Source organism: Macaca thibetana, chromosome 14 (genome assembly GCF_024542745.1).
Source record: "Macaca thibetana thibetana isolate TM-01 chromosome 14, ASM2454274v1, whole genome shotgun sequence".
NCBI classification, from domain to species: domain Eukaryota; kingdom Metazoa; phylum Chordata; class Mammalia; order Primates; family Cercopithecidae; genus Macaca; species Macaca thibetana.
The window spans coordinates 14061589-14074310 of record NC_065591.1 but is presented as its reverse complement, the minus strand read 5'-3'; the positions used below and the strand labels follow the sequence as shown (position 1 = coordinate 14074310).

Below are 12722 nucleotides of genomic sequence, written 5' to 3'. Positions count from 1 at the left end.
GGGTTCACGTGTTGCCAGGCTGCTCCAACCACTGTAAAGTTCCCCATCCACTTTTTACCTAATGCTTTTAGCAGCCAGTAATGAGCACTGTCTAGATTGACTGCTTTTCCATTGAGGTTTGTGAAAACAGTTATTTTCTAATTTTATCATTTCTTTTGTATTTATTAGCAAAAATTCTTCTACAAAGAAGAACTTTGTATTATCAACTGTCTGATTACCATGACATTTGGTTGTAATGGAAAGGCAGGATAAATGCTCCTTTATTTACCAATTTTCTGAATAGTGAGTTGATGGTCTAGTAGTCTCCAAAGGAGATCAATATATGCTTAAACATTATTAACTCATTAAATATATTTGATATATTTCAATCTACTGCTGTAATTGTTCTTTCTGATGAAAATTATTCCACTTTTGGCCAATGTGAGTCCCTTGAAATTAGTTTGTGCATCCTTTAGACAGGACCCTAGTAATCTATTAACTTCCTTGCTTTCTGGCACGACATATTCCAGGATATCTTGTACATTTCATGATTCAGACCTAGAACCAGCTATTACTTCAAGAAAATGGTATTTAGAGATATGGTTTATTACTCCTTAAAACATACAGGTAAAAATCAGCCTTGGTATTTAGCCAAACTTTCCTCCCTAGCAGGTAAGCTCTACGAAAGCAGGCATTTTTGTACTCTTATCTTTTAGCACCTAGAACTAGGTGCTGTATTTCTAGGAGGTAAAATAGTGCCTGGCACATAGAAGTATTCAGCAAATATCTCCCAAACTTGTTTCCACAGAAGAGCTCTGGTGGGATTACAAGTGACCATTACACTGCGTACAATTTACATGCTCTAAGGTAGCTGTTACTTTTTTAGTCTGGTCTTCTATTTTCTAGGATAAACCTCAAATACTGGAACTTTTCCCCAACTCATTTTTCATTTGTGGAATCTTTTTTTTTTTTTTTTTTTGAGTAGCTGGGACCATAGGCATACACTACTGTGTCCGGCTCAGTTTTTTTTGTTTTTTTTTTTTCTCTAGTTTTAGTAGAGACAGGTTTTCACCATGTTGCCCCAGGCTGGTCTTGAACTCTTGGCCTCAAGTGATCCACTTGCCTCAGCCTCCCAAAGTGTTGGGATTATAGGTGTAAGCCACTGTGCCCAGCCAAATCTTTTAAATATATACTTGTCCCAACCCACTTCACTGCTTTCAATGAGACCTAAACTTCTCTTTCATTTCTTCTGCAGATGCTAACATTTCAAGGATCTATGAAGGAATAGTTTCCCTTTTGTAGCATACCATTTAGAAGGTATTCTGGTGTTCTGTGTTTTCTGGGGACTCATTACTTAGATGGTTATTACTCAACTTGTAGTCTATAACAGGTTCACTCTCATATATTTCACTACTCTGAATCTTGCACTAATATTCATCCTTTGTCCTACTTTTATCGATTTCTTATTTTGAACTTCTTAAGACTATTCTAAATTTTGCTCATCTTTCAGGTGTGCTATGACAAGGATAAGGAGAGAAAAACTCTAACCAAGAATTAACTTGCACATGTGATAACCATGTTAAAATTCCAGCCCAGTTTAGATCATGATAAAAATTATTTAAAGGGCTGGCTCGGGTTGGACGCAGTGGCTCAAGCCTGTAATCCTAGCACTTTGGGAGGCCAAGGCAAGAGGACTGCATGAGTCCAGGAGTTTGAGACCAGTCTGGGCAACGTGGCAAAACCCCGTCTCTACAAAAGGTAAAAAAATTAGCCGAGCATGGTGGCGCATGCCTGTAGTCCCAGCTACTCAGGAGGTGGGAGAATCACCTGAGCCTGGGACACGGAGGTTGCAGTGAGCCAAGATGACACCATTGCACTCTTGCCTGTGTGACAGAGCAAAACTCTGTCTCAAAAAAAAAAAAAAAAAAAAAAAAGAAACCAAAAGGGGACTAATTCAACTGCTGTGGGATACCATTTAACTAAGTCTACAGGCTAATGTTAAGCTACTGATAACAGACCAATAATGATACTTTATATCTAGCAAAGTAACCAAGACTAAGTTTTCAAACTTCAGTGAACATCAGATTCAGTTGGAGACTAAGATACAAAAACCCTAATCCTTCTGTAAATTCTGATTCAGCAGTTTGGGGTGGAACTGACTTATCTACACAAGTAATTCTGATACAGACCACATCTTCACAACTATGTCAAGTAAGAGGGAATTGTTGTTTTTCTCATGTTTAGAAATGTAGTCTGTTTGACCAAATATGGGATTAAAAATATAGGCCTGAAATACTAAAGGTTTTGTTTTAAATAATCAAATCACACGGCCAAAGATTAGACAAAAATACAAAAGGGAAGAGGAGAGGAAAATAAGTTTGCATTCTAGAAATCTTATCAGTTATAAAGACTCAAAGGCAAGCTGTCCCATCTTGCAGAGTCACCTCATCTTGTGCATCCTTCTTGATAAGGAAAGGGAGGTTCCTGGCTGTTGTCATGAGAATGTCAGCTGCTTGCTCTGTGGAGAGGAAAGGAAGAATACGGGCAACCATTCTCTTCCCTTTTCGGATACACATGATCTGTACAAAGTGGTCATCACTAGGCCTGCAACGGAAGAAAAATGCCAACTTAGGTCAGCAAGAACAATTAAGAAACCCTCATTTTTTTCCTCTTAGATGTTACTGAATGAATATACTGCATTCATTTTCATTCTACAATAAAATAAATTAGTAGGAATTACTTCTCCAAATCTCAACCAAATAAAAAGTAAATTTTCAGGTTTTACAAATGTAGAAAATCATCATTTCACAAATTATATGGTTAAAAAAAAACTTGGCCAACTGTATGCACTAATTTCCTTAACTTTTTTTCTTTTCTTTTTTCTCTTTTTTTTTTTTTTTTTTGAGACAATGTCTCGCTTTGTTACCCAGGCTGGAGTGCAGTGGCGCTGTCTTGGCTCACTGCAGCCTCCACCTCTTGGATTCAAGTGATTCTCCTGCCTCAGCCTCCCAAGCAGCTGGGACGATAGATGCCCGCCACCATGACCAGCTGATTTTTGTATTTTTCTAGAGACAGGGTTTCACCATGTTGGCCAGGCTGGTCTCCGAATTCCTGACCTCAAGTGATCCACCCCCTCAGGGTCCCAAAGTGCTTGGCCTCCCTCTCTTAACTTTTAAGTAACCATACAAATAACATAGGTTAACAGAGCAATAGCTTTAAAAAAAAAAAAAAAAAAAAAAAACATTCATCAACTCAGAGTTAATTAGTGTTACCATTTTAAACAACATTTTGCTTTGTATTACATATTTTTTTCTTTCATAAAACAATGGGCTCATAGAATGCATATGGTTTTGTACCTTGACTTTTTTCACTCAACAACTTATTTCTATGTCAATAAATATATTTCAACCACATACATTTTAATGGCTAGATAACATTCCAATCTATGGATAAACCATTTATTCAACCAGTTCCCTGTCAGCCTAACTCCAGACAAGGTGTGTTGAAAAGGAAGTGCTTATTCTTATGTTTGGTTTTGTGTATGTCCTGGCTTAGAAGGATCAGCGATTCTCTTGAACGGGTAAAAGGAAAGGGAGTTATTAGAAGTTGTAGTTCTCTTGAATATATCAAATAAGTATTTAGGATTTACAGAACATTTAACATGAGCAAGATTCTTTTGCAGATAATGGGGTAGGAGAGGGATTCCTCATTGGAAGACTGAATGGTTTCAACAGGATATAAATATTTTGTGGAAATCCCAGGAAGTATAAATGTTTGTATATCTGATCTTAATAATAATAAAGATTACAAGGTTAAACATGCTAGTAATCATAAATCAGGTGCAATCTGTAAGCACAAAAACAAGAACCCAATAATGTTATCCACTATATCTCTAGCCCCTAGCACTGTCCCTGGCAGATACTATGTATTTGTTGAATGATAAATTCAGGATAAAGAGGTTTTTTTTCTTTCCTCACTGGAAAAGATAATTCATATTTTAAATAAAGTGGCATTTGAGTTAGGCTAAAAGGATAGATTCTGAGCTTACAGAGATGGTAGGGAAGTATACTTAAGAAGCAGAAATGTATGAAGTCCAGTTATGACAGAGGAAGGAGTCCAGTTAGTTTAATGTTTTCCTCAAAGTACATAATGCTTACCTCTCTTGTCCAGGCAATTTCCCCCTCAAGTTGTCATACATGCTACAAATTTTGTGCTTTCTCTCATCCATTAGGGCAGGTCGCTCTTCTTCTAGACATAGGAGATAACGTCTTTCATAGTCCTCCACATCAAGGAGTAAGCTGTAGGTCTAAGAAGGGAGACAAAAGCAGGCCACAGCATGCTGGGTCAGAACCAGAGTATTAGTTAAACAATTTCACTGTTTAGGACTGACTACTAGAAAAAGACAAAAGAATACAAACTTATTATAGAAAGACTGAGATTTTTTTTAAATGTGGAAAACCATATGAAATAACTTAAAAAGTTCCTCAAACCACCATTCTTTGTCTCTCTCTGACCTCCATTCTACCAGGCAAAGATATTAAAATAGTCCGGGCACAGTGGCTCATGCCTGTAATCCCAGCACTTTGGGAGGCCGAGATGGGCGGATCACCTGAGGTTGGGAGTTCAAGATCAGCCTGAACAACATGGAGAAACCCCGTCTCTACTAAAAATACAAAATTAGCCGGGCGTAGTGGCAAATGCCTATAATCCCAGCTATGCGGGTGGCTGAGGCAGGACAATTACTTGAACCCTGTAGGCGGAGGTTGTGGTGAGCCAAGATCTCGCCATTGCACTTCAGCCTGGGCAACAAGAGTGAAACTCTGTCTCAAAAAAAAAAAAAAAAGATAGTAAAATAATTACACTTTCCTTGACCAGACTGGCCAACATGGTAAAACCCCATCTCTACTAAAAATACAAAAAATTAGTCGGGTGAGGTAGCCCGCACCTGTAATCCCAACTACTTAAGAGGCTAAGGCAGGAGAATCGCTTGAACCCAGGAGGTGGTGGTTGCAGTGAGCTGAGATCACACCACTGCACTCCAGCCTGGGCGACAGAGTGAGACTCTGTCTCAAAAAGAAAAAAAAAAAAAAAAGGCAATCCAAAGAGAAAACTACTACTATCATCTCCATTTTTACAGATAAAGAAACTGAGCATAGAAAGGTTAAATAACGTGCCTTAAGTTACAGACTCAGAAATGGAAAAGACATGATTTGCAGCTTGGTTCTAGAGTCCATGCTTTTACCCACTATGGTGTATGGCCTTACAATGTGGTGTTTACATTTTACAAATCAACTATTAATATCCATTAGTTTCCTCAGCACCCAGAATAGTGCCCAGTAAATATCTGTGAACTAAATCAATCCATAGGTAGGACAATGTAATTTTTATTCCCATTTTATCAGGCTTAGAGAGGTGACTTGCCCAAAGACACTCAGCTATTAACTGAATAAGCTTGGACAAAAACCCAGTACACTTCCAACTTTAACTGCAGTGTTCTTTCTATGATGCCAATAGGTGAAACATACCATAATCCTTTCCAGAGTTATCTGGTACACAACAGTCACTTACCAAGAATACATTCATGAATTAAAACCAAAGAACACTGATTGATTGCTCACTGTTTCAGTTCTAGCGTATACATACATGTGACAGTTCCATATTTGAAACTAACTACAGCAACAAATTCTAAACTTACTTTCTCAATTATGACAAGGGTTTTTCTCCTCTTGTCTCGAACTTGTTTTTCTTTTGTCTCCTAAAAAAGAGAAGACTATTCAATGCAAATTCTTTACCTTTGTCAAAATAATTTATCAAGTGTGCATCTGTAGGTTCATTTGTGACAGTACTTTGAGAAGATAATTGAGTCTCTGAAAGTTAATCTAAAGCAACCCTAGTATGACCAAAGGTCAAAGTTGACTTAACCCACAAACTATTAAATTGCATTCATAGATAGGCAAAGGGTAATCTTAGTAGAGGATAAGGAAATCATATGAAATATGAAAATCTTGTTTTTTATTTTTAAACTTTAATTTTACGTTCAAGGGTACACGTGCAGGTTATAGGGTACATGTGTTTGTTACACAGGTAAACTTGTGTTATGGGGGTTGTACAAATTCTTTCATCACCCAGGTACTAAGCCTCGTACCCCATAATTATTTTTTCTGATCCTCTTTCTGAAAATCTTAAAACACATAGAAAATGATAATTTTTTAAAACATCAAACTGGAGTAAACACATGCTGTTTGCAGCCAGAGCTACCCAGTCCAAAGACTCCTGCCACCCTAGTCCCTGCCTGGCTGCCTTAGAAATGAAGGTGTTAATATTGCAGCACATCTGTGGAAAACTAGAATGCATGACAAGATAGGAGGTCCCAGGTTAGACTACAAACAACTCTACCATGCCTGATCTCATTCCATGGTGACCCCAAAAGAAATGGTCACAAATCAGATGTTCTTAAACAGACAATTTTGTTGACACTTACATCATCCTCACTCCGAGATGTCACAACAGCATCAATCATTTTTCGGGGATTATTCACACTAGAAACAGTAAGCTTTCCCAAAGAGCCCTCAAATTGCACTGCAAAGACAAAAAAAAAAAAAAAAATCCAACAAAATAAAAAGTCAGCAATGCAGGCAGGCAGTGTTCAAATAAGATTTTTACTTTCCTCTGTACCTTACTCATAGTCTAATAACTTACTGCAAAAGTCAATGTGTTATTTAGGCCGGGTGTGGTAACTCACACCTATTATCCCAGCACTTTGGCAGGCCGAGGTGGGTGGGTCACTTGAGGCCAGGAGTCCGAGACTAGCCCGGCCAACATGGCGAAACCCCGTCTCTACTAAAAGTACAAAAATTAGCTGGATGTCGTGGCACACGCCTGTAATCCCAGCTACTCAGGAGGGTGAGACATGAGAGTCGCTTGAGCCCAGGAGGTGGAGGTTGCAGCGAGCTGGGATGGCACTAATGCACTCCAGCCTGGGCAACAGAGTAAGGCTCTTTCTCAAAAAAAAAAAAAAAAAAAAAAAAAAAGGTCAATGTATTATTTAAAGCAACCCCTTATCAAAATCTATCCTTTCTCTCTTTTTTTGTTACAATAATTATCACAATAAAAAATCTAAAGTATTTCCCCCTTATTTTAGGGGTACTGAAAATTAGAATACATTTAAAAAATCATGAAATCTCAAGTAGAAAAGGACCTGAAAAGGCACATGTCAACGCGTTCAGTCCAGGCTCGAATAAAGGCTGAGTTTTGCATTTATTAAGGACAATGGTACTTTAAAATCACTTTGAAATGTCTTTACATATCCGTCCACATATACACTTGTCTATATTTAATCAGCGGCTTCTCAAATTTCTTTTATTATGGGCATTTTTCTTATGAGGACCTTACCTGGCTTATAGGCGTGCTCCAGTTTGGCCACCTGAGGGGTGATAAGCTTGGTGCGTTCCTTCTTAGGGCCATCACCTTGTATTTCTTCAGCAGCTGACAGTTTCTCCAGTTTTTCAAAGTAATTCTACCATGAGAGGATGATTTCGGTTGTAACATAAGCACAGAACACGACTGTTGTTTACCATCAAATAATTTATGCCAGTGACAGTAACACAAGTTCAGTTCTAGAAATGTACTGATAGTGAGTAGTGCAAGAGGCTAAGTATCTCAAAAGAAAATTTTACAAATATTTAATTGTACCAATATTTAAATGAATACCCTTACCAGTGTAGGGGACCAAACAATTATCCTCAAAACTAGCACAGAGTATTTACCTGGTAATAAAAATCATCCAGGTAGGGATCAGTGCTTTGCAGTTGCATCATCTGGATTTTGGAGACCCAATCCTTTTCCCGCTGCAACATGAGATTGGCATATGGATCCTTTCGGAGATGATCTTGATGACTGCTCCGGTGACTTCCTCTATCTCCTGCACCATTGAGATTCCGATGCTGACTGAAAAACATACACCACATTCACTCCAAGTGGGCAAATTAATTACACTTTTTAACACAGAGGAATAAATGAGGCCAGTTTTTTTTTTTTTTTTTTAAAGATTCCCCTTGCTTTTCTTAAAAGGGGAGTGAAAAAGAACTAAGTTTTAATAGAATTTAAGAGGAAAGAGCTATGTAATAAATAATCAAGAAATAAAACTAAGATCTGAGTACCTTTCCATATGCTAAGCATATTCACCTATGGACTTTTGTATAAGCTCTAGAATAACTCTGTGAGGTAGGTAGTTTTCTCTTCCCCACTTAAGACAACAAACCGACGCCAAAGAGAGATCAAGTAACTTGTCCAAAGCCATACATCTAGTGGTGGACTAAGGGATTTTGACACAGGCGATTTAGCTCTGAAGTATACATAAATATTTTAAACTCATTAAAAATCACGAAATATTTCAAATTCAGAGAAAAAGCCCAGCAAATACTATAATAAATATCCATTTACCCATCACCTAGACCTAATAGAAAAAAATGTATTTGGTTGAATTTGCTTCAAATATTTTAAAGTAATATTAAAATAACACAGTGTTACACTGACAGAGGCCCTGTTGTACCCCTCTAGACCCAGTTTCCAGCTTCTCTTCCTTCATAGAGGAACCACTATCATGCCTTGGTATGTATCCTCCCTGAAATGTTTTTGTACGTTTATTACTTGTGTGTCTGTGTTTAAATATTACACAGTATTATTCTGTGTGCCTTTTAGTTTTACATAAATGGTACATGTAATTCCGTTCCTTGCTTCTTTACTCAATATTATGCTTTTCATATTTACATGTTGATAATACATTCAGGTTTACGGATACGAAGTAAACTTACAAAAAAAACAAACAACTAAATAGCATGTTGTTACACTGTCAAAATTAAAAGCTGAATTAAGAAGCCATAAAGGAGTTGGATGAGTACTTACTTTCTATTCTGTTGCTGTCTCTGATACAAGAGTCGACGGTGCTGTGGATGAAGGTGAGTTGTGTCCGGTCTAAACACTGGGGCCTGAGATCTAAGAAAAATGGAACAGAGGTTCTCAGTTTGGTCATCCTGATGATTTGAAATTTTAAAGAATGTTGTCAGTACAGGATAACTTCATACAGGTTAACTTAAGGGACTACAAAAGTCTATTCGGGCTGGGTGCAGTGTGTAATCCCAGCACTTTGGGAGGCCAAGGCGGGTGGAACACTTGAGGTCAGGAGCTCGAGACCAGCCTGGCCAACATGGTGAAACCCTGTCTTTATTAAAAATACAAAAATTAGCTGGGTGTGGTAGCAGGCGCCTGCAGTTCCAGCTACTTGGAAGGCTGAGGCAGTAGAATCGCTTGAGCCTAGGTGGCAGAGTTTGCAGTGAGCCGATATCGTGTGGGTCACTGCACTCCAGCCTGGGAGGCAGAGTGAGACTCTGTCTCAAAAAAATAAAAAAATAAAAAAGTCCATTCTAAGGAGACCTTTTAGAAGCAAAAGAGAGTCATATTTTTACATATCTTCCACAAAGACCAAGTTCTAAAAGGGTGATCATGAAATCTGAGTGAATTAGGAGTAAAGCAGTATAATTCTTTTTCTTTTTGCTTTTAACTGTTTAACAGAAGTCTCTAAGTAGGTTTAACATACTCAGTTTCAACTATGTGGGAATATTATTAAAGATATATGTGTGATAGTTAATATGACTAGGCCTTAGTACCCAGTTATTTGGTCAAACACTGCTTAGATGTTGCTGTGAGGGTATTTTGTAAAGATGTGATTAACATTTATAACAAACTAAAGTTTCCCAGAAGAAGGAATTCTGCCTCAAGAGTGGAACACAGAAATCCTGCTTGAGTGTCTTGACTGCTGACCTGCTATACTTATTTCAAACTCAAGACTGCAACTTGAGCTTTTAAAAACTGTTTCTTGCCTGCTGGTCTGTCTTACGGATTTCGAACTTGTCAGTCTCTACAATCACATGAGCCGATTTCTTAAAATAAAACTTGCTCACATGAACATTCTTGCTCTCTTTCCTCTACTGGTTCTCGGGTGTCTCTTGAAAATCCTGACTGCCACAATACGATATGTAATAAAACACAACTTCACCGAAACAGGAACTTGAACCCCTTTTGTTATAAAACCAGAGGATAAAAGCAAACAACTTAGCTAGTGTGAAGATTAGCTGACTTTTCAGCATCTGTTGCTCTATTCCATACCTTCTGGTAATGTGAGAAAAATGTGATTCACAAGAAAGCCTGGAGATTGTCAAACATTTCCATGTTTGTCAACCTGAGGATCCAATAACATCTTAAAATTTATTAGTTAGCAAATATCAAGAGACTTATAAAACTACACATCCACAATCAAGAGACTTGGCTGATAATTGATAAATAGTGGCATTGATTTTGTATACCTTAGGTTTTGCAGGTGGGGTCCTGGGCCAGGAGGGTGCTGCTGTGGAGGTGGTGTAGCGGAGGGTGGAGCACTAAAGAAGGCACGGAAGCCTGGTGCTGGGGGAAGCATCTGCCCAACTCGCCCTTGTAGCAACTTGGGATTCATGGCAGCAAGTGGACTACCAACAAATCCAGGCACCCGTGCAAACTGGCTGGGAGACATTCGTCCAGGCTGTAGCTACAAAGAGGAATATCTTAGATTTAGACAATTAGCAAGTCCCTTTGCTTTTGTCTACAGAAAGGTGAATACTGTTTCCATCAATAACTTTGTTTGAAAAAGTAAAGGCAAAAATAAGAGTAGTGATTAACAGCAAAAAAGGGGCTACCATCTAATGAACTTTAGGAAAGTAGGAGAGTTCTTTATGAGTAGGGTTAATTAGAGGCTTACCTGTGCTCCTCCAAGAAGCTGTGCTCTCTGGAGGGGGCTGAGAACAGGAGGAACACTAGGAGGAAAAGGGTGACCCAGGAGGGAAGAGTTCTAAGATAAAAAAAAAGAAAAAAAAAAAAGAATATGCTATAAAACAGGGGGTACATCAATATAATAATAAGGAAACTCAGCAGAAATGCAGTATAAACTTGGGTATAATAACTCTCAAATTACAGAGTCAAGTTCTGGAATATAAAAAAAGAGTAACGCTAGGAATTACAAAAACACCATGACCATGTGACATGAAAAAGAAAGCAGTAGAATGTGGGACTGAAACGGTAGGAACCAGATGATCACAATCAGTTTAGATTTTTAAAGATAAGAAAAGAGTTGATGTAAGAAACAACTGTCCTCTGACCTGGGGACAATTGGATCCAGAAATTTAAGGAGATTATAAAAAATAGGTATAATTTAGGAGATGTCAGCAAATCTAAATACTGGCAATGATCATACAAATAGCGATCAGAAAATACATACTGCACATTTTTGTTAGGCTTAAAGTGACATACCGGGACACTGCAGAGCTGGTTTGGAGACATCCTCTCACCATAGGGAGCAGGATAACGAGGTGGCATTGGGGGCCGAACATGGACAGGCTTCGGACACAGAATCTATCAGGACAAACATATATACAACTACACTCAATGAAATCAGTTTTTCTTCCACCTACACTCCCTCCCCTCAAGTACTGGTAGAGACACAGAACTCAATGCAAAGCCCTACTTCTAAGCAAATTGCTATGGCTACAGGTTCAAATACAGAACCTTGGGCCACTTTCTCTCACAAATCAAGTACAGTGTCAGCATTAACTGAGGAAGATTTAGCTAATTCTCCAGTTATCCCCACCCTTCCATGCTGTCTGAGGGAGATACCAGCAGATATTCTGACTTGCAAATTCTCTCCAAGAGGATATATTTTGGTAGCACTGAGGGAGAAGGAATGATAAGAAAGCTGGAGGATTAACTAAGTCCTATTCTGAAGCCCCTGTGATATGGCCGCCATGCTCAGCACTTTTGTGATACATTGTGACTCCACCATTTCATAGGATGTTGAGCCTAACTAGGCCATACCAACACCACCCTCCCCCCATACCTTCCAAATTGGCCTTCCTTTTCAGCTGCTGGTTTCAGGTGGAGGAAAGTCTATGGAACAGGACTGCACAGGCTCTAGGGAAAGCAGGGATATCTTAAAGGTAAAAAGGGATGTGGACAATGCTGTGTGTTCCCACTCCCCCCAGCTTTCAGTTATCTCTCTGACAATGTTTTGGGCAGCCAGCAAAACACTTTAAAAAGGATATATGTGCTAAATGTGGCTAACTACCATTTTTTCTCCCCCAATTAAAAGGCAGCAGCAATAGCAGCAGCAAAGGGTATCAGGGAATGTGTCTCTTATTTGTACTAATTTATCCTCGAACTAGCTATTTTTCTTTCTAATCTAATGCCTACCCAAAATTTCCACCCTCCACCCAACATCACCAATTTTCCAAATAATTTTGCCCAGATTCCCAATATCCTGGGCTGTGTGCTTGTTAATGAGAGGTACCTGTTGGGTGAAGCTGGGTACAGCCATCTGTTTAGGTGGGGTGCCTATGGGGACAGCTCTAACAGGAGGACTGCCAATGATAGGTGAAGTTGACCGCCTTGGTAATGCACGTTCAGAAAGGTCCCGATCATCTTCTGGACCCTGGGGGGGCCTCTGAGGCAAGGCATATTCTAATACAGACACTGTAGGCATTTCCTAATTGAGGAAGTGGTAAAATAAAATAGAAATTAACTAACTTGATATGTTTTAGTAATCTCTACAGATGCCAAAAACACCTTAAGAAATTTTTAAACTTTATTTTTAATTCACATATAGTAAAATTTACTTTTTGGTATATGGTTCTCTGAGTTTGGTAAGTAAGTGGCTCATGCCT

At 38.7% G+C, this 12722-nt stretch overlaps 1 protein-coding gene across 1 annotated transcript in view; it reads right to left on the bottom strand.

Moving 5' to 3' along the window:
• The window catches only part of PATL1 (PAT1 homolog 1, processing body mRNA decay factor), a 32833-nt gene that overhangs the window by 8833 nt on the left and 11278 nt on the right, over positions 1-12722 (bottom strand). The window contains exons 5-15 of the mRNA XM_050758492.1: positions 12350-12544; positions 11317-11418; positions 10769-10858; positions 10341-10558; positions 8884-8973; positions 7746-7926; positions 7372-7495; positions 6461-6558; positions 5675-5734; positions 4137-4285; positions 2424-2583 (exon numbers count right to left, since the gene is read on the bottom strand). Coding sequence (XP_050614449.1) covers positions 2424-2583; positions 4137-4285; positions 5675-5734; positions 6461-6558; positions 7372-7495; positions 7746-7926; positions 8884-8973; positions 10341-10558; positions 10769-10858; positions 11317-11418; positions 12350-12544 — 1467 coding nt within the window. The remainder of the gene's footprint in view (positions 1-2423; positions 2584-4136; positions 4286-5674; positions 5735-6460; positions 6559-7371; positions 7496-7745; positions 7927-8883; positions 8974-10340; positions 10559-10768; positions 10859-11316; positions 11419-12349; positions 12545-12722) is intronic.